The 26,522-nt window shown below is 50.6% G+C and overlaps 10 protein-coding genes across 10 annotated transcripts; 4 read left to right on the top strand and 6 right to left on the bottom strand.

Annotated features, from left to right (window-relative positions):
• Positions 1-253: 253 nt before the first annotated feature.
• Positions 254-2,236, top strand: PC9H_000458 (uncharacterized protein; the record flags this gene model as incomplete). Its single annotated transcript, XM_036770113.1, has 8 exons — positions 254-346; positions 403-438; positions 493-879; positions 939-1,028; positions 1,083-1,412; positions 1,477-1,590; positions 1,649-1,719; positions 1,771-2,236. 8 exons carry the CDS (start codon positions 254-256, stop codon positions 2,234-2,236), a joined length of 1,587 nt encoding a protein of 528 aa, XP_036635958.1.
• Positions 2,237-2,410: 174 nt separating this feature from the next.
• Positions 2,411-4,618, bottom strand: PC9H_000457 (uncharacterized protein; the record flags this gene model as incomplete). Its single annotated transcript, XM_036770112.1, has 22 exons — positions 2,411-2,449; positions 2,501-2,578; positions 2,633-2,754; positions 2,812-2,869; positions 2,934-2,996; positions 3,054-3,078; positions 3,141-3,241; positions 3,290-3,329; positions 3,385-3,400; positions 3,465-3,476; positions 3,539-3,563; positions 3,622-3,656; positions 3,713-3,738; positions 3,794-3,819; positions 3,873-3,956; positions 4,015-4,076; positions 4,132-4,186; positions 4,243-4,266; positions 4,329-4,372; positions 4,424-4,434; positions 4,492-4,530; positions 4,593-4,618. The coding sequence occupies 22 exons, from the start codon at positions 4,616-4,618 to the stop codon at positions 2,411-2,413; spliced, it is 1,011 nt and encodes a 336-aa protein (XP_036635957.1).
• A 1,188-nt stretch (positions 4,619-5,806) lies between these two features.
• Positions 5,807-7,887, top strand: PC9H_000456 (uncharacterized protein; the record flags this gene model as incomplete). Its single annotated transcript, XM_036770111.1, has 11 exons — positions 5,807-5,999; positions 6,064-6,388; positions 6,444-6,592; positions 6,648-6,763; positions 6,815-6,920; positions 6,974-6,987; positions 7,049-7,238; positions 7,293-7,374; positions 7,434-7,561; positions 7,621-7,750; positions 7,812-7,887. 11 exons carry the CDS (start codon positions 5,807-5,809, stop codon positions 7,885-7,887), a joined length of 1,509 nt encoding a protein of 502 aa, XP_036635956.1.
• Positions 7,888-8,301: 414 nt separating this feature from the next.
• On the top strand, positions 8,302-9,627 carry PC9H_000455 (uncharacterized protein; the record flags this gene model as incomplete). Its single annotated transcript, XM_036770110.1, has 8 exons — positions 8,302-8,352; positions 8,408-8,486; positions 8,540-8,545; positions 8,602-8,741; positions 8,796-8,895; positions 8,948-9,018; positions 9,073-9,256; positions 9,317-9,627. The coding sequence occupies 8 exons, from the start codon at positions 8,302-8,304 to the stop codon at positions 9,625-9,627; spliced, it is 942 nt and encodes a 313-aa protein (XP_036635955.1).
• A 101-nt stretch (positions 9,628-9,728) lies between these two features.
• On the bottom strand, positions 9,729-11,019 carry PC9H_000454 (uncharacterized protein; the record flags this gene model as incomplete). Its single annotated transcript, XM_036770109.1, has 2 exons — positions 9,729-10,293; positions 10,346-11,019. 2 exons carry the CDS (start codon positions 11,017-11,019, stop codon positions 9,729-9,731), a joined length of 1,239 nt encoding a protein of 412 aa, XP_036635954.1.
• A 1,395-nt stretch (positions 11,020-12,414) lies between these two features.
• Positions 12,415-13,254, bottom strand: PC9H_000453 (uncharacterized protein; the record flags this gene model as incomplete). Its single annotated transcript, XM_036770108.1, has 2 exons — positions 12,415-12,766; positions 12,821-13,254. 2 exons carry the CDS (start codon positions 13,252-13,254, stop codon positions 12,415-12,417), a joined length of 786 nt encoding a protein of 261 aa, XP_036635953.1.
• A 319-nt stretch (positions 13,255-13,573) lies between these two features.
• Positions 13,574-16,452, bottom strand: PC9H_000452 (uncharacterized protein; the record flags this gene model as incomplete). Its single annotated transcript, XM_036770107.1, has 13 exons — positions 13,574-14,204; positions 14,252-14,347; positions 14,405-14,556; positions 14,609-14,678; positions 14,728-14,789; positions 14,843-14,953; positions 15,008-15,270; positions 15,321-15,408; positions 15,457-15,619; positions 15,670-15,954; positions 16,003-16,045; positions 16,096-16,223; positions 16,280-16,452. The coding sequence occupies 13 exons, from the start codon at positions 16,450-16,452 to the stop codon at positions 13,574-13,576; spliced, it is 2,265 nt and encodes a 754-aa protein (XP_036635952.1).
• Positions 16,453-16,744: 292 nt separating this feature from the next.
• Positions 16,745-20,815, top strand: PC9H_000451 (uncharacterized protein; the record flags this gene model as incomplete). Its single annotated transcript, XM_036770106.1, has 14 exons — positions 16,745-16,958; positions 17,016-17,180; positions 17,236-17,319; positions 17,375-17,484; positions 17,532-17,662; positions 17,709-17,880; positions 17,931-18,105; positions 18,156-18,495; positions 18,544-18,748; positions 18,801-19,973; positions 20,021-20,117; positions 20,169-20,254; positions 20,304-20,449; positions 20,503-20,815. 14 exons carry the CDS (start codon positions 16,745-16,747, stop codon positions 20,813-20,815), a joined length of 3,411 nt encoding a protein of 1,136 aa, XP_036635951.1.
• A 30-nt stretch (positions 20,816-20,845) lies between these two features.
• Positions 20,846-22,918, bottom strand: PC9H_000450 (uncharacterized protein; the record flags this gene model as incomplete). The annotated part of the gene is made up of 14 exons (XM_036770105.1): positions 20,846-20,920; positions 20,976-21,003; positions 21,064-21,207; positions 21,258-21,277; positions 21,324-21,389; positions 21,448-21,642; positions 21,703-21,916; positions 21,970-22,107; positions 22,165-22,309; positions 22,365-22,384; positions 22,439-22,496; positions 22,553-22,599; positions 22,652-22,707; positions 22,769-22,918. The coding sequence occupies 14 exons, from the start codon at positions 22,916-22,918 to the stop codon at positions 20,846-20,848; spliced, it is 1,356 nt and encodes a 451-aa protein (XP_036635950.1).
• A 516-nt stretch (positions 22,919-23,434) lies between these two features.
• On the bottom strand, positions 23,435-25,761 carry PC9H_000449 (uncharacterized protein; the record flags this gene model as incomplete). The annotated part of the gene is made up of 13 exons (XM_036770104.1): positions 23,435-23,557; positions 23,611-23,645; positions 23,698-23,853; positions 23,914-24,033; positions 24,093-24,311; positions 24,361-24,688; positions 24,737-24,823; positions 24,879-24,895; positions 24,947-25,100; positions 25,160-25,215; positions 25,276-25,393; positions 25,451-25,569; positions 25,626-25,761. 13 exons carry the CDS (start codon positions 25,759-25,761, stop codon positions 23,435-23,437), a joined length of 1,668 nt encoding a protein of 555 aa, XP_036635949.1.
• Positions 25,762-26,522: the final 761 nt, after the last annotated feature.

Raw genomic sequence — 26,522 nt, 5'->3', positions numbered from 1 at the left:
TCAAAATTTATCCTTTGCTCAGCGTCTGTCTCCGCAAGATTCGATCGGAACCATCGGTGTTGGCGTGCAAAGCCGTAGAGTAAGCTTTTGATCGCGCGAGCAGGGCACCTCGGATTCCGACTTGAACGTGTGTCCGAATTCCAGCCCGAATGACGAACATGCACCATCGCGTCCTTCATAAAAGCCAGATGCGCCTTCAACGATGCTGCCTCGCTCGGCTTCGATGTCGCATTGAGCCCGCCTGCATACCGGAATGTCCAAGGATCAGCCCAGCCCAGGCCCGCTGCGTGTCCTGCGTCTGAAGAATTCCATAAACAAGCTGAGAGCGGTGGCCGCATGGCATGAGGTACGGTTCCCAAACTCCCCGACCCCAACGTACTCATACTAATATCTTTTCGCAAGGCACCTCGCCCCGTTTCTTTCCCAAGGGCGCGCCCCGTAAGTGCTCGTAGGCTATTCAGTTTTAGAGTTTGTTTTGACAAACCTCCGCAGACTAGAGGGCCCTGGCGGGAGGATGCGTGTGCGCCCGATGGCCTCAGGCACGACTCAGACCCGGTAGAGCCATCAGAAACCGTACCTCTGGGACCACTTCCACTTCGGCTCCACGAAGTGGGCCTCTCCCGATCTTGGCAGTTCACGGTGCTGGACCTGGTACAATCCCTGGGGCATGGTGCAAGTGGTTCAGTGTACGCGGCTCGACTTGGACGCGTTCATGGGAGCAATGTAGCGGTAAAGATCATATCGAAGAAGGATATGGAGCCGAGTGTCCTCCAAGCTGTGCTGAACGAACAGGCGGCGCTGAAACGTCTCATCGGCCTCCCTAGGGTCCTGCAGATGGAAGCGAGCTTCCACGACGCTAGAAATTTCTACATCGTTACGGTGCGGAATACCATATTTACCGTCTCCGTTTGTTCAAATATGATTTCACAAATTCACAGAGCCTTTACGCCAACGGCGACTTGGAAGCATTTCTAGATGATTGCAGCAGGGTTCCATTGCCACTGCTGAAACCGTGGCTAGCCGACATCGTACGTCTTATAATATCCCTTTCCCATTTGATTCCATTCGTGACTGATGAGTAGGTTTGGGGACTAGAAGCACTCCATAAGAAAGGAATCATCCACCGCGATCTGAAACCCGCCAACGTGTATATTGATGACCGCTGGCATCTGGTCATCGGTGATTTTGGCTTGGCCAGGGTTTTCGACTCAAACGGTTCCGAATCGTTTGATATCAGGCCCTATTGGCTGTCGGAAGATCAACGGGCAACGGCGGACGATTGCTGCGTGACTCGGACTTTTTGTGGAAGCCCCGCGTATTCTGCGCCAGAGCGAGTTTGTGGGTACAAGTATGGGTTTGAGGTCGACTACTGGTCCATGGGCATAACGGCCTTTGAGATGATGACGGGTCGAGTGAGCTCTACTAGATCTAAGAATGCATCGGAGAGTAATGTGACTGATATCGACGCAATTTTAGCTGCCGTGGTACAACCTCGATTTACAGGTGCTGGCGTCACGAATTGTCCACGAGCCTCTGGTGTTTCACGAAGGAGAGTGTGAACAGCCCGCCGCCGCGGACTTCATCTCGGGGGTGAGTATGTCCAATGAACAGCCGAGAAGTATTCGCTGTGTCTGATTTACTTCGATAGGTGCTCAGCAAGGTACCTAGCGAACGTCCTGACATTCACGGCATGAAGTCTCATCCATTCTTCCGCGGATTGTATGTCCTGCATTCTGCTCTTCGTACTAACTATGACGCCCCATTTGGTAGCGATTGGACGAGTAACTTCTTTCCTGCATCCCCTCTGCCAGTTCGACGTCCGCCGCCACCGCCGCCTCAGCGCAGATCATCCACTGCGACGATCAAGATCGGTCTTCCATGCTCTGCAACCTTAACCTCCAGTGACCATCACCCCGAATTTTACTACCAATCCGAATTCATTCGCCTCGCTTCAACCAAGCTTCGTAACGATGTCGGTCCACCCGAAGCCCGTTCACCTGGTCGCCATGGTGGGGCGATTCCAGACCAGCGGACGACTTTGTCTGCCGTTCGACGCGGTATCATCAAATATATTCGGCCACGGCCTCGCTTAATAGACTGCAACGGATCAAGATTGAAGAAAGTATCATCATTGGAAGAAGATCGTAATACTCATACATCAATGTCAATTTCAGAAACCCATGCAGAGTGTGGTGGTTCCATAGCGCTCCTAGCCGCACCCGTGTTAGGGCGCTAGCTTTTTATGTACTTTATAAATGCAGACAGAAGATAGATAAAGCCAGGTGTGAGCTGTTTTTTAACTTATAGGTGTAGCAATGTGATAACAAGGGGCGACAGCCCCGAAAGCGATGGTCTATAAACGATGGTCTAGATGAAAGAATGGAGGATGTGGACGAGCGCAACGATGTGCCTACATAGCCTCAGCAGAGGGTAACTTGGTCTTCATCGTCTAGCCTGCATAAGGAACCGCGAGAGAAGATGAGACAATCTTGCCACTTACAGTGCTATCATCATCCCGCATGTATTCGTGCGCAGTGTCGATCTGGATGGAGATGTTTGTCGGCTTGGGCCCCCCAACCTAGAAAGGATCATTTAGGAACGCGGCGACCTCCAAGAAATAGGTTACCCGTACCTTGTTGAGCGTGCTCGATGCATGACGACCCGACAGGGGCACACTATTTGTGTCCGAGTCTGCGCCAACGCTGCGGATGATGGATCTTGCGTTCAGCGTCGCCAAAAGGGTGTTGGCGTAGACTAAACGACCGCTTAGTATACCCGACAATGGAACGCGCAAGGCGGGAGGGGACTTACATCTGCCGATGCAGAAGAAGAACGAGACGTAGATGAGTGTGGTGTCCCACACCAATATCTGGAGAACGAATAAAATTCAGATCGTATGCCCCTTGAAAATTGCAAGTATGCAGGGAACTCACCGAGATGAGGGAGGCGATGGCGCACATCGTCGTGAGAAGTCCGGTGTTAATAGTGAAGATGATCTATGCGCAGAAAGAAAACATCAACAAAAATACCGCCGGATCAGTAGGATTTCCTACCAATCGACTAATGATAGTATTGGATCTATAATGCAGGTATTATTAGTATTGCATTCCAGTGAAAGAGTGAACTATACAGCAACTCACTTTTTGAAGCCAGTTCGACGTTTGTGGAGCATGAGGACCAAGCATATCGAGATCAGGAGGTCACCGGCCGCCGCGAGAACGTTGACGGACATCGAGAGTCCCTAAGGAGCTGTGAGGTTTCAGTGACGAACGCCAACATGGAGACAAACCTTGAGCGAGGTCAACTCGGCGAACGTTGTCATTTGGAGACTAGGGGGCAAAGATCAGACGTGGCACCGAGGGCCAATGAAATTGAGATGCTTACGACAGGATGGTGAAGACTGGCCGCCATAAAGTCAGTGAGATTGTTCTGAAGCAATTGGGGATGTAACACGGTTCTCGTACCTAGGGAGCACACTATCGTAATGATGGCGTCGGTGAGCTGTCACGCGGATAACACGGTTGGGTGGACAACTTACTGAATTCTCCAACGATGAAGGGCCCCTGAAAATATGAAGCAACGGGTCAACAACAGTTCATTTGGAGACAGATGGGTACCCACGATGAGAATGAGCGGCCAAATCTTCTTTCCACTCACTGAGAACGACAAAAGGTCAAGCCCAGGCGGCGCGAACACAACAAACTTCACTCACAGCGCCAGATGCGGTGCATCAGATAGCTGGGAAGAGGTTAGGTCTCTTCCGATATGCGATATGTAACTGTGAATGAATCACCTTTGCACGATAAGTCCAATGAAACCCTACGTGACGCGTAGATTAGCCAAGTAGATAATATCGGAGGATGAGCACTTACGTTGACCAATACTTCGAGCTGCGAGAATTCATCAATACATGGGTCAATGAAACTAAAACCAACTGGCAACATACCAGGATACTCCTACGAGCAGTCTAGTCAGTACGTGCTACTAGCGACCACTTAGAGACAGAGAGGAGACTTGCCAGATCATATTCCCCAGGGCCGTAGGATTGAAGTAGTTTGATATCACATAATGATACACTGAATATTGAACATCGTCAGCTAACCATGTTCCTCAATGAGAATGCTGTATTACCCGTGTGTGTGATCAGGGCTTGATGGAGGGTATCAAACACCCATACGGCAAGGACCTAGAGGCACGTCAATTATACTACAACACGATTGTGTCCACTTGAATGAGACGAACAATTTGCTGCGTGTACCAAGGATCCTGCAAGTTCGTGAGGTTAGCGACACTACTTGGAGGTCTGAGATCTGAAATAACAAGCGTACCCGCGAGTAATGAGTGAAGTAGAAGAAGGTTTGGACGGTTGAGACTGCAGATATTGTGAGTACCAGGACTATCATTGTCATCTCAAATGACGTACCACCGTATAAACTAGAGTTATGTCATAAGTCCAGTATCAGCAGCCTGATAAGCACAACTAATACGTACGCTGCAGCGAGGATGCAGCCAATTAAGGCAGCTCCCATTCTGATAGGGAAGCATTAGGATGAATGATTGGAGACTGTGGGGGGCTAGGACTGGGGACTTACGTGTTGTCAATTGCAATGGCTGACATCTTGAAGTTGAGTAGGGCTTCGAGGGGGTGAAAAGAGAGCGGCGTTGCAACCTTGAAGGCTAGCTGGTTTATAGACTTTCGCTGTGGAGATTTTTTCACGGTTAAATGTCACGCTGGGAAATGCATCCAAGGGTCACTTGGGGAACAGGAATTACGAATCGTCATCCTATTGTAGAGATCGGTACCCCAGTTGTATCCCTAGCATTACAGCAGAGGAATGTGACGAGATCGACGAAGAAGAAATCTACAGGGTCAAATGTGCGTGGTGGCGAGGTTGGGAAGGCCCCACACCTTGCACAGGGTTGGAACTTGGAATCCCGCCTCATCTGACGGCCGCCCTAGAGGCCGTCAAGAAAAGGCGTGTTCGGAGTGGCGCATTGTTTGTCGGCTCAGTAGATCGGTTTAATGTGGTATCTGCCTTATGCAGATTATGCGTTCCTCAATATCGAGCTTGAAATGGTCTCGATCATTGCGCGAGGCCACAAGTATTTCCGAGACGATGCCGTTGGCGGTACCATGAGGAGATAGTTTCGAAAACAGATCAACCGATAGCAGGGTTGCTCTCTTATGGCAGCGTGTTTCCAAGTCGTGTAAAGGGTCGGGTTTCTCAAGGTTTCTGATACAACATAGTGCACCACGTATATCGTACCCTGTGCTAGCAATTTTTCTTGAAATCAGATTCTGTTCAATCAGAGCAAAGAAATTACCAGGAAGTACGATGAGTATGCAAAGACCAGATTTTACCTCCAAAACTAGTCCACGCACCAGTGCGGCAGCTGCGGCTGTAACTTCAAGGTCAAGGGACAGTGGGTCAACGTAGGCGACACTGAGCCCTGGTGGTTACATAATCATCTGATCGACTTTTCCCAAAAGAGAAATCTTGGATAGAAGTTCGCCAATCCATCAGCGTGAAAGTGTACCAGGCCGTTCATCTGCCGTCTTGGCCGACAAAACATTTTTAGTCCTAGAACATGGGCAAATCTGGCAGTATGTCAAACCCGCGGTTCTACGGGCATATTCTCAGCCAAGAAAAGAACTAATCTCAGTGGAGTAGCACAGAAATTGGGCCTTTGGGGCCTGACCGGGAGTGTGCGCACCCTGACATAATCTGTTGCTGGGAGCTACATATACCGTATTAGAGGCCATGGTATTGGTCCTTCAACTTTTCACCTTTTCTTCGTTTGCACCATGTTGACCCCCATCGCGACCTTGGACGCTGCTTTGGCCGGCGTTGGCCTCTTCTGCATCTATAAGATTGCAACAAGGAAGAGTTTGGGTCCCCTACCTCCTGGTCCGAAGGGCCTTCCCCTGCTTGGGAACGTCTTGGACATGCCCAAAGAGAAGGAGTGGCTGACCTTCGCGAAGTGGGGCGAGATGTGGGGTACGTCGATCTTTATTACGCACACGTCTGGCTTGTTCGGCCCTTACTATCATTGACGATACAGGGGATCTTGTCACTATCACGATTTTCGGACAGCCATTCATTGTTCTGAACAACATCGATGTCGCGGCAGAGCTATTGGACAAACGCAGTGCGATCAACTCTGACCGACCTGTCATCCCTATGGGTGGCGAACTTGTTGGGTGGAAGAACACTCTTGTACTTATTCCGTACGGCGCCCGGTTCCGCTCTTTCCGCAAGAAGTTCCACCAGGTCATTGGTACACCAGCGATGATGAAGCAATTTGAGCCTGCGGAAGAGCATGAGACGCAGAAATTCTTGCGTAGACTCTTGAAGAGTCCAGAGGACTTAGGCGCTCATGTTCGCAAGTATGCCTTACCGGACTATATCACAATTCGTTCTTGTTGCTTACGTTCTTTCTAGAATGGCTGGTGCTATCATCTTGCAAATATCGCACGGTTATACTGTGGCGGAGGGCACGGATCCCTTTGTCACATTGGCCGACGAAGCCACAGAACAATTCTCATACTCTACGGCACCGGGCGGTTTCTTGGTGAACCTCGTCCCACCTCGTACGCCACCTATCCCCAAAGTCTCATTTGTTTGTGGCTGAACTAGTCTTTTTAGTTGCATCTCTGCCGGATTGGTTCCCCGGCGCCGGATTCAAGCAAACAGCCAAAGAATGGGCTAAGACCTTGGATGAGACGGCCAGCTATCCATTCCGGTTTGTTAAAGAGCAGATGGTATGTTCATTTCGGCGTCTTTTCTCGATCGTTGTTTTGATGATGTATCAGGCTTCTGGTACGGCAGAGAAGTCATTTGTGTCGGCGCTTCTGGAAGAACCCGTCTCCCCCGAGGAGGAGAATGACATCAAATGGTCTGCAGCATCTCTATACACAGGTATGTATATATGAATGATTGTGTTTGGTGTATATTTTTAACGTTCCTCGTAGGTGGAGCCGATACGGTGAGACTTCTGCTCGCCACCATCTGAACATTTCATGTACTAAATAATTTCCGTCTGGTAGACTGTTGCCTCAAATTACGCGTTCTTCCTGGCGATGACCCTGTACCCCGAGGTACAGAAGAAGGCTCAGGCCGAGCTTGATGCCGTGGTCGGTCCCAACAGACTGCCCACCTTCCAAGACAGACCCAACCTCCCATACATGAACGCCGTCGCCATGGAGGCTCTTCGATGGCATTCCGTTGCTCCTACATGTAAGTCTCCGTTTTTGCTTGCTGCTTTATTCATTCGCTTATACCGTTTTCCAGCCGTCCCCCACCGAACAACCGAAGATCAATTCTACAAAGGTTACTTCATCCCGAAAGGCACACTCTTCATCACAAACATCTGGTAAATATCCGCCCACCGTAATCTCCGCTTCGCTACCTCATGGCGTACCCACTAAACAGGAAAATGATGCACGATCCTACGGTATACTCGAACCCATCGGAATTCAGGCCGGAGCGCTTCTTGGGCGATGCTCCAGAGCGCGACCCTCGTGATGCTTGCTTTGGCTTCGGACGACGGATTTGTCCTGGTGAGTAGCATAAGTTTACTCTTACTTTTTGCTTTCCATAATCTAACGACCCCATCCAGGTCGCGTCTTGGCTGATGCCTCTGTCTTCATCGCCACCGCTATGACACTAGCCACGCTCAAAATCAGCAAAGTCGTTGAAGACGGCAAAGTTATTACACCCGTAGTCGACCAAACAACAGGTACCATCAGGTAAGCCAGCTCAGGCCTATACTTCCCGCTCCTCCTTTTCTGATTTACGACCGCCCATTAGTCACCCGGTTCCCTTCAAATGCTCTATTGAACCTAGGTCAGAAAAGGCTAAGGCCTTGATCTTCGCTGAGCCCTAAGCTCTGGCGATTCCGCTCGTTTCTCGTGGATGTATCATGCTTTATTTCTGCCGTTCCTTTGCATATGTTGTCTGAGCGTTATCCTATCATTTATTTAACTCCGCGGAATGAGAATTCTATCACACATCTTATATTTATCGTGTGAGTGCCTGAGCACTACAGCGAGAGCACATTGTACATCGAAGTTGAGCCGTAAAGTTCGACGCCAACATACCCAAGGTTTGCGCAATTTGCAATTGAGGGAGGCAAATACGAGCTTGGCGCCTTACCAGGCCGTACCCCACAAGGCACCGGTCACTTACCCCGACCGTGCATGATTAACGACTTCCCGGTAAAGACGTTGCCGGACTCCGCCATTTATACGACTTATTGACCAACACTGAAGCTACCTCTCCTCTGTTCATTTCCTTCACTATGTCGTACGATCTCTCAAAAGTTGTTGGCCACGCCACCGAAGATAAGCCAGTACGTTGATGCGCGTCGGTTGATATATCGTTGATTTGCTTACCCGTGGACGCAGGTTACTTGGAACAAGCGCGACTTGTTGACCTACGCCGCAGGTGTTGGCGCGAAGAAGGATGAATTCAGCATCGTATATGGTACGCCTGGACCCGCCTCTGAACCTAGACTTACTGATTCAACCGTACTCCAGAGCTCGGTATGCCCCTGAGGAAATTGGTGGTTTCTGGCGTTGTACTGACCGGCTGGACACAGACAAGAACTTCTCCATGCTCCCCACATACCCTGTCGTCCTGAACCTGAAGGGAGACTCGCAAGAACTCAACCTCTTCGCTGAGAGGGTGAATGGCGCGAAACCCCTTCCTGGGTTGCCTCCTCTTGATCCAAACCGCATGGTATGGACAACGCGTTAGGTTGTGTGGCACGTTAGTAATGAGTCGTCTGTTCAGATCCACGGAACGCAGCACATCGAGCTCTTGAGGCCGTTGCCTTTGGTCAGTGGTCCGGGCTGGAAGTTGAAGGGCAGGTACACAGGGGTCACCGAAAACAGTGCGTGTGTTCTGACTTCACTTTGATTTGCACGCTGCTGACCCCGTATTAGAAAGCGGTATCATCCTCCTCGTGGAGCAAACCCTGGTCGACGGTAACGGCACACCATACGCCAAGCTCTATGTTCGTGCATTAACTGTATACATTGCGATCGACGGTTATTAACCATGTTTACAGAGCTCGTCCTTCAACCTGGGAGCCAAAGCGAATGGAACGAACTTCAAGAAGATAATTGCTGGTCCTCCTCAAGAAAAGCCCATTCCGAAAGACCGCAAGCCCGACTGGACTTTCAAGGACCAAACCACGCCAGAACAAGCGATCATCTTCCGTCTCAGTGGAGATTACAACCCCCTCCATATTGGTTCGTCTGATCTTCGATAGTACTTTCGCTTGTAGGCTCATCGCGTATCTTCTCATTCAGACCCCAAAATTGGCCAGGCTGGTGGCTTCGGTGGCGTGATCCTCCACGGTCTGTCGACCTATGGCTTCGGAGTACGCGCGATCATCAACACAGTTGGTGGCGGTGACCCGAAGTCTGTTACGCTGTACGGTGGTCGCTTCACCTCCCCCGTCAAGCCCGGAGACGCCCTGGAGACCGAGATCTGGGAAGTCGGCCCAGGACCCAACGGCACGACCGAGGTCGCTTTCCAAGTGAAGAACTTGACCTCTGGCAAAATCTCGCTCGGAAACAGCATCGCCTACGTCAAGAAGTCGGAGAAGAGCAAATTGTAAACGAACGGGTTGCATTTAGGATACGACTCTTGTATTATTTATGATTTATTGGAGCCTTTTTCTTCGTGCTTTGGAGGGCTATGTTACATTGTAAGTAGCGTTTACTTTTGCTGCCCCAGCTTAGTGCGTAAAACGCGGGCCTGGTCTAGCATAGCGTCGGCTTCGAGATAGCAGCCCTTTAGCCATCGGTTTGTCTGTCCTTCCTTGCCTTCGGTATCTTCAAACGACATTCTCGCATGGAGCACTCTTCTGTTGTCGAATAACACTGCGTCGCCTTCCTTCAGCAAATACCTGTATTCGTACTGTGGATCGTCGAGCAGGTTAGCGAATTGCTTCAAAGCGGGGTAGAATTCTAGTGGTGTTGAGTGCAGGGGAAGAGGCGCTTGAAATGGCGGGGAGTAATTTATGTGGCTGACAGGGCGCTCGTCTAAAGAGGCAGTAGGAAGACCACCAAGCTCGATGGTGGGATGCTCGTAGTGAAGGTGATGACCATCGTTGATGTAGTGAAAGGAGACGGGGGTGGACGCCAGAGTCTTAAAGGCAGCTGGATGGCTGGTCCTCATGATATTGGCCGTGTGCAGAGCATCCACGAAGAGAGATTCCCCGCCTTTGACGCGGTTTCGAAGGCAGTGTAGTATCTGGTACCGGGGTGGGTGCTGCATGTACCTAGAAATGGCCGAAGTTAGACATCGGTCACATATATGTGCCTTCAACTCACAGCAAATCCATATGCAAACCAAGGAAGAGATTGGTGTACGCAATGTTCTTGCTGTTCGTTACATTCTTGACGTCCCAAGTCCCGCCATAGAACGTCTCGCGAATGGGTCCAAAGAAATCCGCCAGCGCCCTCAACTCACAGGTCTCGTGCGCAGTTTCTTCGTGGGGAACACCCCGAACGAACAGAAGTCCGTAGCGCGTCAACTGAGTGATCGCATCAAGGTGCCCTTTTTCTGTTCGCAACGCGGCGTATTCGGTAAAGAGCTCAGGGATCGCCGAAATCGTGGAAGCATCCCAGGACGAGGGCGAGATGTCTTTGTGGAATTCCGCAAGCCTTCCTTCCGAAGAATGGCGTGTAAGAAAGGCCGAATCGTAGAAAGACTCGTGTCCGTCTGTCCATTGAACCCGGACGCCACCGTCAGGCGTCAATTGCACGCCATCAGGGGTGGGCTTGATGTCGAGTGGGATATCCGAAGAGCGATGGAGCTTCTGACTTGTGGAAGGATGCACGCAGTCAGAGGATTGGCAGGAGTCGCGAAGCCAGACATAAGGGAAGGAAGCGTTGTGTGCGTCGATTCGCAGGGAAGACGCGTTTACTGAGAAGGAAGACCACAGCCGCGAAAGGCGTTGAGTCGCTGATTTGCGAGCAACCGATCTCAGCAAGGCGGGGAACATCGTCGTTGGCCTTGAGGTGTTGCGGGGAATCACCAGGATCAGGCTCGCTTGGAGCGATTATCTATGGTGACTTATGCATATGCTACCCGGACCTGGATCCTGTTTGACCAACCGTCCATTTGATTCCGCATGACAGGGGTATGTACCGATGGATATAAGTCAAAGTTCCTCGTATGCAGGAAGTCTAACTCAAATGTATTTAGAATCGGTGGGGAAAGATTCCAAGCAAAACAACCAGCACGAGTATTATTCGAGAGCCATAGTCCGTCCAAAGATCATTCAAATCAAAGGCAGGACGGAGGGGAGGGTCCAAGGAAACATGGATTCGATACCTCTTACCGGGTGTCTGATCCTTCGCGACGATGAACAAAGTTTGTCTGGACTCGTCGTATGTGTAGCTATTCGGTGCTTCTACACCTTGGATAAGGATTTTCCTGCCGTGAAAAGGATCTTCCTGCCGCGGATGATTGATGACGGGACGAACACCTCCGTTGTGTAATGGGGGCTGGAAGTGGATGGAAGTATATTCAAGGGAACCCCGCTCTGCTCCGTCGCCTTTCCTTGTCTCGGAACGACCCACTCATATGTGAGCTCCCCGGTTAGCAAATCGTACGGGAACAGGCCTTGAACCTTGATCGTAAAGTCGGCGAAAGATCTTCAAAGTGATGCGTTGAGGTTATACCTGGGCATTTGTATCAGTAGAAGGGGCACTTGCCAATGGCACGCAAAGAGCATCCGGGAGTACAAGGGGATACAACGGCCAGCCGGTGTCTAAGGAAAGAGAGATAGTAGAGCAGACCTCGTTGGGCAGTGGCTCGGCGAACACCAAACGTCTATGTAGCAGCCCGACGTATGAAGTTGGGGACGTTATTGACAAGAATACCACTGGAATAGATATTGAGAAAGAGCTAGAGGGCCTATTCATCACAATGAGGCGTCTCTCACGAAGATACTGCGACAGTGCTCCCGTTCGGGTTTTGCATGTATGAACGGGGCTCGCTGGCATCGTGTTGTGATGGGCGTAGAGATAGGAAAGTGTCTATGTTTTCGCCGCGAAGATCCATTCTCAAGAAGGTGTCGAAACCCCTTGACTTGACATCCACTGAATGCAATCGGTGTAAGACGTAAGGGAAGAGCAATAGCAGCACACCACATCACCTTAGCACATTCAACACCCTCAGGAGCTCGATGTTTGCGTGAAGTTGCACGAGAAAATACAGATTAGTTGATAGAAGGTACAAAATGTCACTCGGGGGGTTCTATGAAACGCCGTTGTGATCGTATATTGCGATAGTACTCCCGTTCGGCTTCCATCTTCTCTACTAGCTGTTCGACCTTGCGGGCGGAATACCTCGGTGTCCCTGTTACGATGGATGAGAAGAGAGAGTAAGAAATCTATGTTCTCTCTCCGAAGGTGCGCTCTCTGAAAGACCAAAGACCCTCCACTTTGACTTTGGCTGGAGAAGACACGGTGGTGAGTTGGATGTCATAGACGGGAATAGATAACTTCGTGCAGTCCGCGCAAATCTCCAGCATCATGCAGCATAGGTCGATTTCATCACACTCAATCGCCCTCCTCTCCTCCCCAACGACGATCCTCTCCGTCACTTCACATTTGTGAGGTTCAGCGGTCTCCAGGTCGATGAAGAAAGGTTGGCCGTCTTTGACGGTGAGATTATTTAAAGAAAAATCGCCATGGATGTACCCCGCGCAGTGAATTTTATATAGCGCGTCGAGTGCTTTCAGCCTGCCCGCAAAGACTCAGTATGCGCCTCCGACAAGAACGAAGAAGTAACTATACTTGAACGAGTTTGTTAGGCTGCTCACATCATCAATCAGATCGCCACACTCCTCTAGTACAAGGAAAGATGAGACTTTATCATCCTTGTCCTTATGGTGGAATAGGCCGTAACAGTACGGTATCGACAGGCCTTGTAGGGTAGACAGATGGAGCTCGTACATATCGGCTTCATGGATGAAAGCACTCGTCCGCAGAGCTTTGGCGAAGAAGTCTGTTTTGACTACGCCTTTGACGAGATCTGGGCTATCGGGCAGCTTTAGCGATCCCTTATAGAGAGCCGTTTCCATATTGTCCACGAGTAGCTCGAGGTTGTCGATAAAATATTTATCTGTCGGGGCCTGTAGATCATAGCGAGCAAGCTCTTCACTTGGAAGCTTTTTCCAATATGGGCTGCCCCAAGGCGAAGGGCTGGTGTCTAGCTGAAGGGAGGTCATGGTCTCTCATAGATGCAGGTGGGAAGGAGGAGTACCTTCCCAGGTAGTGGTCAGCGTCACTGTGTCACTGTCACTGTCAGAACGCGTAGATAGTCACCTGACCGTTGGCTACCGATGAAGACATACAAGATGGAGGTAAATGTGTATTCGATGGATGGGAAGGTGGCACTGCCAGTGAGAGGTATAGAGTTCTGATGGCCAACTATTACAGGAGAATGTTGTTTAACCAATCATCCATTTGATTCCGTACGACATGCGGATGGTCTAAGTGAGGAGCTTCGCATTCGAGAAATCCAATAGTCTAACTTAATATTAATATCTAGAACCGGTAGAAAAAGAATCCAAGCAAAACAACGAGCACAAATATTATTCGAGAGCCATAGTCCGTCCAAAGGTCGTTCAAATCAAAGGCAGGACGGAGGGGCGGGTCCAAGGAAACACGGATTCGATACCTCTTACCGGGTGTCTGATCCTTCGTCACGATGAACAAGGTCTGTCTGGACTCGTCGTATGTGTAGCTATTCGGTGCTTCTACACCTTGGATAAGGATCTTCCGGCCGTGGGTGATTGATGACGGGACGAACACCTCCGTTTCGTAGGCGGTGATGCGAGGGTGACCGTGCAATGGGGGGCTGGAAGTCGATGGGAGCTTATTCGATGGAGAGCCGCTCTCCTCCGTTGCCTTCCCTTGACTTGGGACCACCCATTCGTATGTGAACTCCCCGGTCAACATTTCGTATTCGAAACGAACGGGGATGCCACAGGTCTTCGCTGGGTACGGCCGGACGACAGAGTCGAGGATGCGGCCACCGTTATCCAACGAAGCAGAATCCTGCTCGTAGGAAAGCATAGATGATGGTAGGGCGCGTTGACGGCTGAACCAGGAGAAGTTTTCGCCGTTCCAGTCGTCACCGCGCTTGTCATCGTTGTCAGGATTGTAGTTCCACAGACTATAAGCCAAGTCAGCGCCAGCAGGAGTGAGAGCAATCTGCCTTACGTGAAACCTATGAGGGACCGCTCAAGTCCTGTAATCATCGCGTCCATCATACGGCCTTGCCACGTCCAGTCATCCGTCTTGAAGGCTTCTTTATGGCTAGAGCATTGCGAGTAATATCAGTACACCGTCCGCTCGCGAAAACAATCAAATTACTTCATGTCCATTGGCACGCCGCACTCGCCCATCAGCACAGGCGTCTCCCCCAGTGCTTTATATCCAGCCTCGACGATATTTCTGATTTGGAGGAAGTAGTTAGCCCGTGCACCTTTCTGCCCCCAATAGAACGCCTTCAAAGGAAACATGCCCTGAGGAATAGTCTGAGACGTTGGAAATATTCTGAGAATAATGATAACACACCCTCGACAAGCCTTGAACGTTGACCGTAAAGTCACCAAAAGCCTTTGAAAACAATGCATTGAGGTCATACCTGTGTATTTGCATCAGCGGGGGTAAGAAGGTATCTGCAAGTCATTTACCAATGGGGTGCAAAGACCATATTCTCAGGTCGGTGCTCGGAGGTCCACAACGGAGTACAAAACTAGATGATACAACCGTTAGCCTGTCTCAGGAAAGAAAAGCACGACGACGGACCTCGTTAGGTATAGGCTCGGCGAACACCAGTTTGTGGGGATGAGACAACGCCCTCACGCGTTTGGACCATTTATCAAGGAGCGGAAAATAATAATCCGTGTACCAGTCAATCTGTTCCCATGTATCGTGTCAAAGTCATGTATGACGAGTGAAGAGGAACTTTACCTTCTTGCCATTCATAGGATGCTTTGTGAAGTAGTTTTCCCGGAGCACGACGCCAGTCTTCTTGTTGGTATCGTAACCCCAGACGCCATGCATTTCCCAAATACAGCGACCGTCTGTGGGACCGTCTTTCCGCCACGCTTTATGGCCAGCGGGGTTGAGTACGCTGTGGGATGTGCGTCGGGTTGGCATTGGGAATGACCGTGTCCAGTGTGCTACGCTTGTAGGGTAGCCAGAGCCCAGCATGAATGATTGGAATGCCGAAGCTACGAAGGGTCAAAGGATTTACTTACATACGTAGACTGACTCTACTCACGAACGTAAGATAAATGTAGATCTGTGTTGTAATCGAAACCGTGAAGAGAGGGAAGCTCGATGTATCCGCGATGCGGTTCGTTCATCATCTATGAGGTTGTGAGCCTTGAGCAGATAAATGGCGGGGAAGTGCGCACTTGGAAGCCAGCAACACCCTCTAAATGGCCCACCCTCTTCACCACTACCTCGTACATGTTCAGAAACGCGTCTTGTAGGAACGTCTGCACGGAAACCTCCTCCCCATGTTGGTTCTTTATCCGCACTTTGGGGACAAACGTGTCTCCTGCCCAAAAGCAAGTACTTTCTCGAAAATGAGATGATCGTGAATGCGAACGGCAGTGGAAACGTACGCCATAGTAGCAGCCGCCAATTTCTGATACCCACATGGCCAAAGACCACGCTCAGCTTCAACGTGTCCACCTCCCTTCACCCCTAGCAGCCACGCTGCACCCGACTCCTCCAATTTGTGCAAATCGAAACCCACAGCGTCAAGGGTCCACGCTGGGGCGCCCGAACCCCCGGAGTACCGAGACCACACGTCCTGATGCACGGATACGTATGCGACTATGCCATACTGGGGTAGAAGTGAGAGAAGTCGTTCCAAGTAGTCAAGATACTCCAGGTCATATATACCCCTGCGGTTCAGGTTAGCAGAGGCATTGCGAAGAAATACATGCACGTACGGGCCTGCATGTTCTACTGCCTCCCACGTCACCAGGAAACGGACTACATGGGTAGTTAGCAGGATAAGTTCCCTGTGGGGGCGGGAGGCTCACTGAATGTTAAGCCCCACCGCCGCAAACGACTGAAATGCTCGTGCGCTTCCTCCAGTGGAAACGGTCTGCCAACGAAGGTGACTTCGTCGTGTTTGTGAGGGAAAGTATCGTGGTCATGATTCACAGGCCTGTTGGAGTAGAGTTATCCAGTCAAAGTCAGTGGTCGATGTGGTATGAAACTCACGCTTTGCAGTTCCCAGAGACGTTCACGCCTCGTACATTGCAGACTCTGCCGAAGCCGTCGACAAAATGCCTACCGTGGACACGTAAAGGGCCGTCAGTCGCTTGTGCCGACCAGTTGTGGGCGTAAGAGGACGACCATGCGCCCGGGGTTTGGTTTTCTGCAGAAGGGTGCATCGATACCGTTATGGCTTTCCTCAGTCCTGCTTTCTGTATCTTCGCGTCACGATCATGTGATGTGATGTGGCAGACAGGGGTCAAAGGGGCTCACTTACTGGATCTCATCCCGAGTTCAAAGTTATGCTGGTCCTCGTATTCATGGTCTTGATTCTAGACGTTGTAGTATCTTAAGACTCCTTTCGAACACATGTAAGCAATGAAGCTGAAGCTTTGGATGCTATTAGAGCGTGGGAACTTCAGGGCAACAATCACGAAGTCATGCTCTCTGGATATTTCTCTACGCGATGCGATGAGCGCTGGAACCACAAATTCTGTCCAACGCGGCAGAAAGCTCAGCATCCTCACGACAACGCTACCGGTCGTTGACTTCTACTCAGACGCCAGGACTCATGGCTACCAAGGACCAATTCGAACCATACGTCTACCTCGAGTGACTTCCAGTGGTGGTGGAGCTATAGCGCGGAACGAAGATGGGACTCACTGCGCGGTGGCTGGTATGGATTGTAAGCTAGCCATCTAGAACATTTCCGAATGGCCACTCAGACTGATCACATCTCTAGCCTTGAGGGTAGTATCTCTCTTGAGTCCATCCAACCAGTCAACGGAGTACAAGTCCAGTTCGGGGCGTGGTGGGCAGGGCGGACACCGCATAGAAGCTTCAAGGAACTTCTGGGACGGCGGTGGGCTAACAAGTGCGAGTACCGATGTCTCATGGGGTTTCGGCTGTGAGTTGTCTGCCTGTATACCCCGTGCTCAACGTGATACGGACTCCCGAACTAGCGTACGGAAACAAAATATTCACCAGCGCCCGGAATGGCGAGTTCTTCATGTGGGATGCCAGCAGATCTAGTTCCGGCAAATACTGTACGTGCGCGGAATTCAAACAACCGCAGCGAAATCCTAAAATGCCGCATACCAGCGATAGAACGCAGATCGAAGGAGCATACTCGCTCGATCCATAAACTAGCTGTTTCCCGGTTTTCCTACTATTGCATCACGGGCTCTGCTGATGGGACTGTTAAGTTGTGGGTAAGGTGTCATACTCTTGAACGCACAATCAGCCTCATATGTTAAAGGATATTCGCGACCTAACTAAACCGGCCTCCTCCGTGCGCCATCCAACCTCAGTCAGAACGTTGGCATTTTCTCCTTTCGAGTCGCACCCATATCAAGCTATAGCTGGCTTGGATAACGGGTCCATCTACAGGTGAATACGATGCAATTGGTTTGTACTTTATTGACGTTTCATGAAGATGGGACTTGAAGATGGGCCAACGTGGTCAATTAGACCGTCTTTTGGTAGCTCATTCCGCCGCAGTGACATCCCTCGATTGGTGCAACACCTCCAGCAATCATTCTTCTACTGACATGTCGGGTGGTGGGTTGGGCTGGATCGTGAGTGGTGGTTTGGATCACTGTGTAAAGGTGCGTAGAACTCCAAGGCCCAGTGGCCTCTCCGCTTCATTCTCTCCAAGGTATGGGATCTCTCTTCGACAAGCCATCTTCAGCATAAGCCCACCTACACTCTCCATCCTTCCTTCCCCGTTCGTCGAGTGATGTGGCGGCCATCGTATCCCTGTGAAGTCGCCGTTGTCTCCAACGCCGAATTTGGGTCAGGTTCCAACCCAGACATGGCAGCTCCAGACGCCGGTGAGTGTGTACGTGCACTATCTAGCACCTATATAAACTAGGATACGTAGGTAGTGGAACGTCGTCCCCTGACGGCAGAGACAGAGCCTCCATCCGGACCAAACAGTACGCTGGCGATCCCATCGAGATATGGGATATTCGCCGCGGCTGGATCGCGAAGTGGTCTGTCAATGGGTCGGCCAGCGAAGGCGGAGTCACAGACATCGCGTTCGGCGACTCGCATGCGATATGGGCTCAACACTCGTCGGGGACTTTCGCGCAGCTGGACCTGCGTAATTGCACGAAACCACTCGACTCCATTCCTCGCGTAGCAGTGTCTTGGGCAGCCTCTGGCGCGCTGGCCCTCGTCTCCGACGCGAAGCCTCGCCGAGAAGTTCCATACGATGACATGTTGGTTGATTTCGTCTTTCCCCGCGAATGTGCTAACACAACTGCTAGTTCTCCCAACAAATTAGTGATAGCAGAAGAACGGAGGATGCATATTAAGGCCCTCGGTGACTCAGCATACGCTCCAAAATCGCAGTCTACAGGTGTTTTCGCTGATTCGTCTCTAATGGAGGATGTCGATGCCTTCTCCGCCTTGGCCCGAGGATACGTCCTGGATGGGCACGAACGAAGGGTTCTCTGTGATATCAACGCTAATGTAGGATTTCAAGTGAACCTTTAACAACGTAAACGCTGACCATTTGGGCCAGGTTGCGTTCCGAGCTAACAAAGAGGTCGCTGCTCAGACGTGGATGCTGCTAGGCCTGTCATTGATTGATTTGGTGGACGAAAGTCGACCAACTGGTCTGTCAAAGGACGACAGTAGCTCCCATCATCTTTGCCAGTCGGCCTCCGCGCCAGTGGCCCTTAGTCTTCATTCTGCATCGTCACCGATAGATCGCTTCCACAGACCAGAGACAGGTTCTTTGAAAGTCAGCCCGAACCGGCCTTCTACCCCTAGCAAAGAGCGTTCGACCTCTGCCGTTGGGCGAAGTAACTCTGCGTCAACTTCACGACGAGTGACACCAACATCTTCAAACGCATCCTCTCCCCATCTTCTTCCCAATGCCCTGCCTCCCATTACGCAAAAAAACCACTCATTTTCCAAGAGGCGGAGTTCCTCTGGCCTGGGGGTGCGACAAAGCTCTCTGCTTCGACGACAATCTATGTCGACCAACGGTCCCGTCATGTCCAGCCCTAGTAGCAACAGTCTGAGACACGTCGGGGAGGGTGCTCTAGACGACTCTGACTCCGAATCTGAGAGCGACGATCTCCATGACGGCCCCGTGTCTAGCGAAGAGGAGCCTCCAGCTCTACCTCCCTTGATCTCACCCGCCATCGGCACCTCAAGAGTCCCTGTCCACCCCAGCCCCCTTTCACAGATTGCGAGTCGACAGCGTTGGACTGAAGACGAAGACGATGCGGACTTCTCGGAAGAAGGCTCTCCATCACCTCGATCAACTGATACGGAATCGGAAAGCTCGGATTCGCCGCGTCGAGTCACCACAATGCCTAGATTAAGAAGAGCGTCGGCGCGAATGAAGAGCCGGAGTCGAAGTTCTACTGTTGCCTCGCTTGCTGCGCCGATCCTTTCTCATACCCTCCTCAAGCAGGATTCCCATAGTAGCATACGCACGGTGACGGCGGGAGAGGTTTCGTTCCGCGAGTTGGGTCCTGCAGTGCAGATCGCGTTGGATACCGGTGCGCTTGAGCAGAGGGCGACTGCAGCGTCTTATGTGGAGTCAATACTGCCAATAGAGGAACCTTACGATCCTGAAAAGTGGACGGATCGCGGGGCTGACTTAGTTGCTGCGGACGAACAGAGGTATCGCGATATTGCATGGGAGGCTCTTAGACAAGCCGTAGAGACATTTGCAGATCAGGTATGATCCTTTTTATACATACCGGAAGGTGCTAATAAATGCTCTAGGGAGACGTGCAGATGTGCGCCATGATGGCTCTCATTGCACCCAAAGAACTCGGAATCAGGCCGAAGCGCGTTATCCGTTTCGTTGACGCTTATTTAGGTGCGGATCTAGCCCATATCTCTCTGTTTCTTTCTCCTCACATCCAGGCAGACCTTTTGACTAGATTAAGTTTGTCCTCTTCGTGTGCGTATGTACGGAAGGTCGTAGAAGCAGAAGAGATACGCAACCACTCGAAGGTATGTTCCTCGCTTATCAATTCTTGCTCACTACTTATTGTCGAAATAGCTCGAAACCACCATTTATACTTTCTGTGGGAAATGCCGCAAGCCCTTGGTTGTTGCAGCTGGCGCCCCGTCCTTCGGGGAGTTGGTCAAAGGAGGGTTTGCGTACTGTAAGAACTGCAAGTCCGCTTGCGTTACCTGTGCTATATGGTAAGCCTGGCTGCCTTGCGAGTTGTGTCATTCTGATCCGCGATGTTCTACAGTCGACTACCTGTCCGCTCGCTGTTCTTCCAATGCTCTGTATGTTGTCACGGCGGGCACCAAGCTTGCTATCGTAAATTCTATTCCGAACGCCCAATGGATCAGATAAATCACCTACGACACGATGCGGTATACGCCGCAGACGCGAGAGGCAGGCCAAAGCCTACCAACGGCCGGGGAACGCCTCAGCCGTCACCGACGCCGAAGTCAACGCCAGGCGGGAATGTAGACAAGGCCGGGGGGTTCGCTCATCCTTGTGCAGCAGGCTGTGGTCATTTGTGTTGGATAGCGCGGAACGGTATACAGGAGACGTGAAGAGTTCGTTATGTATGGTAAAGTTGTATCTTATACCGAGTGTAGTTGCTCCATATTGATGATTTGCTTGAATATTTCGAGGGACGCTGCTGGTTGGAACGCGGGCTACGGGTGTAGAGATCTTTACACTGTTCAAAGATGTTGGAAGGAGTTTACTAACCACTTCGTGGCCTGCTTGGAAGACTCGCCTAATGAGTTGATGACGGTTCAGTGTGTGGTTCGTAATCTGCGTTAGAAGCGCCACTCACGCAAACGAGAAATTGTCCACGTTCTGAATTGCCGCCACGGCTTCCCCGTCAATCGTCATATTCGTGAACGGAGTATTGTTCAAACGCTCCTTCCCAAACCAATCCATGGCGAGTACAGATGCATGCCCACCAAGCCAATTACAACTAGACGAAGTCAGGTATTGCCTGGTAAGGGGTCAGCGATGGTGCTTTACTTTATATCTGCGTCTCCTGCCTGAGTTCGGTGAATGATGGGTTCATTATTTCGCGTAATTACGCACCCATATAAGAATCTTCATCCCCGAGTTAGCAAGGGCAGCAAGTTGCGGTAGAAGCGTCCTTGCGTCCTAGATAGGGGCTTCACGTCAGATAGGGGCATGACAGGGAGATGAGGCCTGGGTTTACGTCTCCAGTCCTGGCGAATAGCTCAAACGGTGCATCGGGGCACTGAGAATAGGTGGCTTCGGCACCAATTCTATTCACAATCTCTGGTAGCCTGAGGAAGTTGATATAAAAGCTCGGCGGGAAAGACGCAGGCGATGTCTGTCGCAGGTCGTCTGAATCCCTGTCACCGACTGCTGGAGCGAAGACATTTTCGACCTAGGAAGGCAGATTTGTGTAAAAAGCGCGACGTATCATCTAAAGGGTTGAACCACTAACACAGAAATTGTCGGCGGTGCGGCATATCCTGTCAGACGTAGGGCCGTCACCAGCAGCGAAACAAGCTTCTTCCTGATCCTTGCAGCCTCCACGGCGGAAGAACGCATCGTTTAGTTGAGCAATCACCGTATCACTTTGAAGCTGCCCATATCCAGGGGCATTAGTTGCGAAGTCGACGTACGCTTGGTTCTGGATTAGTGGGTCGTACCAGCCACTGCATATTAAATGAGATCGGAAGAATATTGGTCTTATAGTGAGGTCTTTTACTTATTGATCATAAGAGCGCTGACGTTGATTTCTTCGCCTTGTATTTGGCCGCTGCGTATTTTGGCGTTTTGCTCGTTAAAGAATGTTACGAAAGCGGGGCCATAATGGCCGCCATAGCTCTCTGTGGCAATAATGAACCTATTAATGTCTGGTGAGTTGGGCGGACGTTGACGTGAGGAAAGCATATAAGCTTACTCCCTCTTCTTGAACTTAGAGAACTCTCCGCTTTCAAAGAGTATCTGAAACGCAGTCCAGACTGGCGGTGCAGCTGACAGGGTGCTATTGACGGTATCCACTCCATGCGAAAATCCGGTGCCAATGGGCTGATCAATATATATCACTACGAAGCGAAAATAAGACAGGAATGCGGCCACAACGGGCGTTCGAATGCCTACTGTTACTGAGGTTATTCCAGCTGAGGAATAAATACGGTGAGATTGAGCAAATCGACCTCTATGCCGCGACATACCTGAAAGGGTTGAGGGTTGTAGTTGTCCTATCTGCGTTGACATTGCATGGCCCGTTCTCTAGTCGAAATTTGACGATCAGATGCTAGATATGTCCCGCCAATTGTTGGGCTTGCCTTGGAATAATCCGATCATAGACGAGCACCCTGGTCCTCCGTTCAACCTGTTGTGGGAAATGAATCTCCTGATATATGTTTTGCAATAGATCACTGTACCATAAAGTGAAAGGTGCGGTCTCCGGTGATTCGCGAGCTTCAAAGAACCAGAACCACTGTAGGCATTCCGGCATCTTTCAGTTTTCACCCAGTGTCGCCAGCCGAGTATAGACTTACCATGGACATGTTCTTCCCGACGTCGATATATCCTGACATCTGCCCAACACCTGGTGTGGTTTCACAGACGCCTGAGTCCTTGATGAATCGAAGTTGTACATCCTGTTGCTGCCTGGAAGTGAATACAGAGTGGCAAGCGGGAGTGCTCATTGTCGGGTTTGCGGATACCAAACTGCACAAGAGGAATGTCAACAAGAAATGGAAGAAATCGATAGACCCCATTTCGTGAAGGGCTCTGCAACAGCAAGGGAAAATAGTATCACCTACGGGATCGTAGCGGCTCAATTTATAGCAACCCGGGCGATTGGGAGTCCATATGGCGAGGATAGCTGCGAAGACCATCGTGCTCGCCGAAGAGCGCGTATTCTACGATCTGATCAACGTGGGAAGGGATATCTTAGGCGTTGAGTCTAAAATTAAGTATTGAGCATGCGTAGAAGAGAGATAAGACCAAGGAATTATGGGAATAAGAACTCGATTGAAGAGGTCCCCTGGGTAAATCCTATGATATCACGAAGGATTGAAGGCGCTAAAAGACTTGCCGTTCTACGCGGTAGCATGTAAGTCAGTCTTATAATTGGAAACCCTGATAGAGACGTCGGGACTCGGCTTCGTGCCATTTCATTTAAACAACCCGGCAAAACAGAGGGATCGTACATTGTTTTTTTAAGTTGAGAATGAACGCCTGTGATGCCACACAGCGGGATTGGAATTGATAAAATCTATCTGTTTCTTGCGGTAGTCGTCTGGGATCATCGCTGTACCAGTGCTGTTGAGTAGCATGATGGCCTTATCGTCGCAATGTAAATGGGATTTACGTTCAAAGGTGGTAAAATACTTACCTGGTTGCTGGGAGTATACTGAGTCCATAGGGGCCCTGCATCCCCGAGTGAGCAGGACTCAGAAGTAGAGACTTGTGGTGCACGTACGTGGAAGGCCTTTGCCGTCATTAGGATCCAAGCTCGTTGCAAAGGATACCCAATAGTCAACCATTATCCTACTTAGTGCTAGAGCTTGAGGTGTAACAGTACCACCAAAGATGCCTGGCGCTCCATAGACGTAGGGGATCTCTGACGCATGTGAGACTGAGAAATACACGGCCAGGGTGAGCTTATCAGTGCTCTACACACAGGGCCAATGCTGACCTCCGTTTACAGGATCACTGGATTGTGGATCGGTGAAAAGATACCCAAACGTTTTGAGGCCGGCTTTGCTTAGAGTCTGGATCCAAAAACGTCTTTGAGATTGGAAGGAGACATCACCGACTAAGAGATATCACTCAATTTAGTACAACCACAGAGGAAGCGGGTGATTTGATACGAACATATCGCTGCAGCTCGCTTGTACTGACTGCTCAAGCCAAACGTTTCGTTTCCCGTTCCAAAGGGTGACCCTAATGCAGGAACATCAGGATACAATTGTAGTATTGTTTCTGCGCTCTTGGCGAGCACTGCTGGCCCAAAAGGGGATGGAGTGAAGTTCGCGATGATACTTTGTCTAATCTGATCTTCTGTGGTAATGAACTTTGGTGTGAAGGTCGTAGCTACAAATCATTAGAGTTGAGCTGGAAATACGGCTTAAGGTGAGCGTACCCTCGTCAAGAACTGTCCCTGCGATGAATGGTAAGCGGGCAAATTGGCCCCGGGCGAGCAATTTGGACGGAATGTCTGGAAGGATACCACCCGGGCCATCGATAGTTGGGTCCCAAGCAAACAATTCGCCGGACTGGTCGTCTGCGAGAGAGGCTGCCTTCAACAAGGTGGCTTCATCTATAGAGTCAGAGCGTAGACAGCTGAAAGTGTCCTTGGATCCTGCAGTAGATGCGCATTGGGGGACATCCTTTACGAAGTTCGCCCAGCCTTGTTCTCGGTGAGACGCCGGGAAGTTCAGACTCGTAGCAGGGAAGCCTGATTCGAAGATCTGGCGGAGATTAGCATACACGGAGGACTAGCTTGGGAATGAACTCACAGCTGCTCTGGCCAAGCGCTTGATGTTCGAATTCAGGAAGTGAATCGACAAGGAAATTGATCCTGCACTTTGTCCAAAGATCGTGACCTATACCGGTTGTTAGTTTTGCCTCCATCAGAAGATTCTCGACAGGTATGAATACCTTGGACTTGTCACCACCTACGTGAGATCTGAGTCAAAGAACCAATGGAGTAGTAGACATGTACGAACCAAACAACCCAATGTTAGCCTGAACCCATTCAAGGGCGGCAAGTTGGTCTTTTAGTCCAAGGTTCAACGCGCCACGCTTTTGAGCTTCTACCCCCTGGGGGAATCCGAGTGGGCCAAGCCGATAATTTAAGCTGACAAATACGACAGGGGTCCCCTGAATGAGAGTTCAACGTTCAGTTTTAGGTAGACGGAGAGTATATCATCGGTACGTACGCGTATTACACTTTGGGCCACAATAGCGCTTGCATTGTATATCGAGGAGTCACCAACTGTTTGATATTGTCAGCCCAAAAGCCCGCGGCGCGCGTATAGATTGTTCCTTTACTCACAATCGAATCCACCACCGTAAACCCACGCCATTACGGGAAGCACAACACCGGTTGGAATTCCGGCTGGGCGTAGCACGTTGATCCTGAGGCAGTCCTCAGACATCAAGGGCACGGAAGCCTTATTACGATACGGCCATTAGTCAGTCCATAGAATAGCAGCAGAAAGCCAGCTGACAGGTTGCAAACAAGCAGGCCCGAAGTTGCTTGCATCGAACGTAGGAGTACCCAAGCGCGTTTTGAGCACCGGGTTACTTAACCTCAGCTGGCCGACTGGAGGTTCCGCGAAAGGAATCCCTGTATCGACAACTCGCGTTATTCCTAGTCTACTACGCGAGCAAGCCACCACATACCTGCAAATAATTCTTGTCCGAATTCCGGTATGCTGCGACCGATAATCGCAGTATTCCCAACTTGCACTTGGGGAGCCTGAGCCGCGATGAATGGCAGTAGTGCCAACGCTGTAACCACGACTTGGAGAATCGCCATCTTCTGTGATGCGCACACAGTGACGTTGGGCGTTGGAGTCACTGCGCAGCATCCTATGGTCAGCTTTTATACGAGAAAAAATGGAGCTTCTCTCCATCAACTCGACTATGCGCAAATGTCCATCATTTTGGATGCATAACGTATTGATCTCGGGTTCTTGAATACGCGGTCCATATATAGAGCAGTGAGGACCATATGGCCGTTCCATCGAAGACACCACGATCACTGACAACGTGCGACCCCTTTTCATAGATGTGGGAGACAACTGACAGAGGCAGACAGACACCTAAGGGCCCGGTCTGCTCGTCGAAATGTTAGTCCCTCGGGTCTGGGGTTGGCTGAGTTTGAAATTTACATTTCCTAGCGCTGGGGTTTGGCTGAGCGCGTCACATTTGTCACACATGTTCTATATACGGCGCCAATCTGATAACAATTGCAACAATGGTTCGTACTACCAACAGCCGCACCCAAACACTTCGAGAAGCTGCCAATGCTCAAGCACAACATCGTCTACGGACCTCTGCTATCCTTGCCGCAGTTGTAGGGGGGGCTGCCCTTCATATGGCTCAGTATCTGATCAAGACTCCTATGTATACCTCTGCTCTCACTGGTGAGCAATGGACAAAGGAACTTCTTGATGGACATTGGGAGCGCTTTCACAATATGATGGGGATGAATAAGCGAGTCTTTCAAAAGCTCAATCAGGAGCTGCAGAAGTACTCTGGATTCAAGGGTTCAAGGTATATTGGGCAGGAGGAGCA

This window comes from Pleurotus ostreatus (genome assembly GCF_014466165.1).
Source record: "Pleurotus ostreatus strain PC9 chromosome Unknown scaffold_1, whole genome shotgun sequence".
In the NCBI taxonomy this organism is placed as follows: domain Eukaryota; kingdom Fungi; phylum Basidiomycota; class Agaricomycetes; order Agaricales; family Pleurotaceae; genus Pleurotus; species Pleurotus ostreatus.
This window is presented reverse-complemented; position numbering and strand designations above follow the sequence as displayed.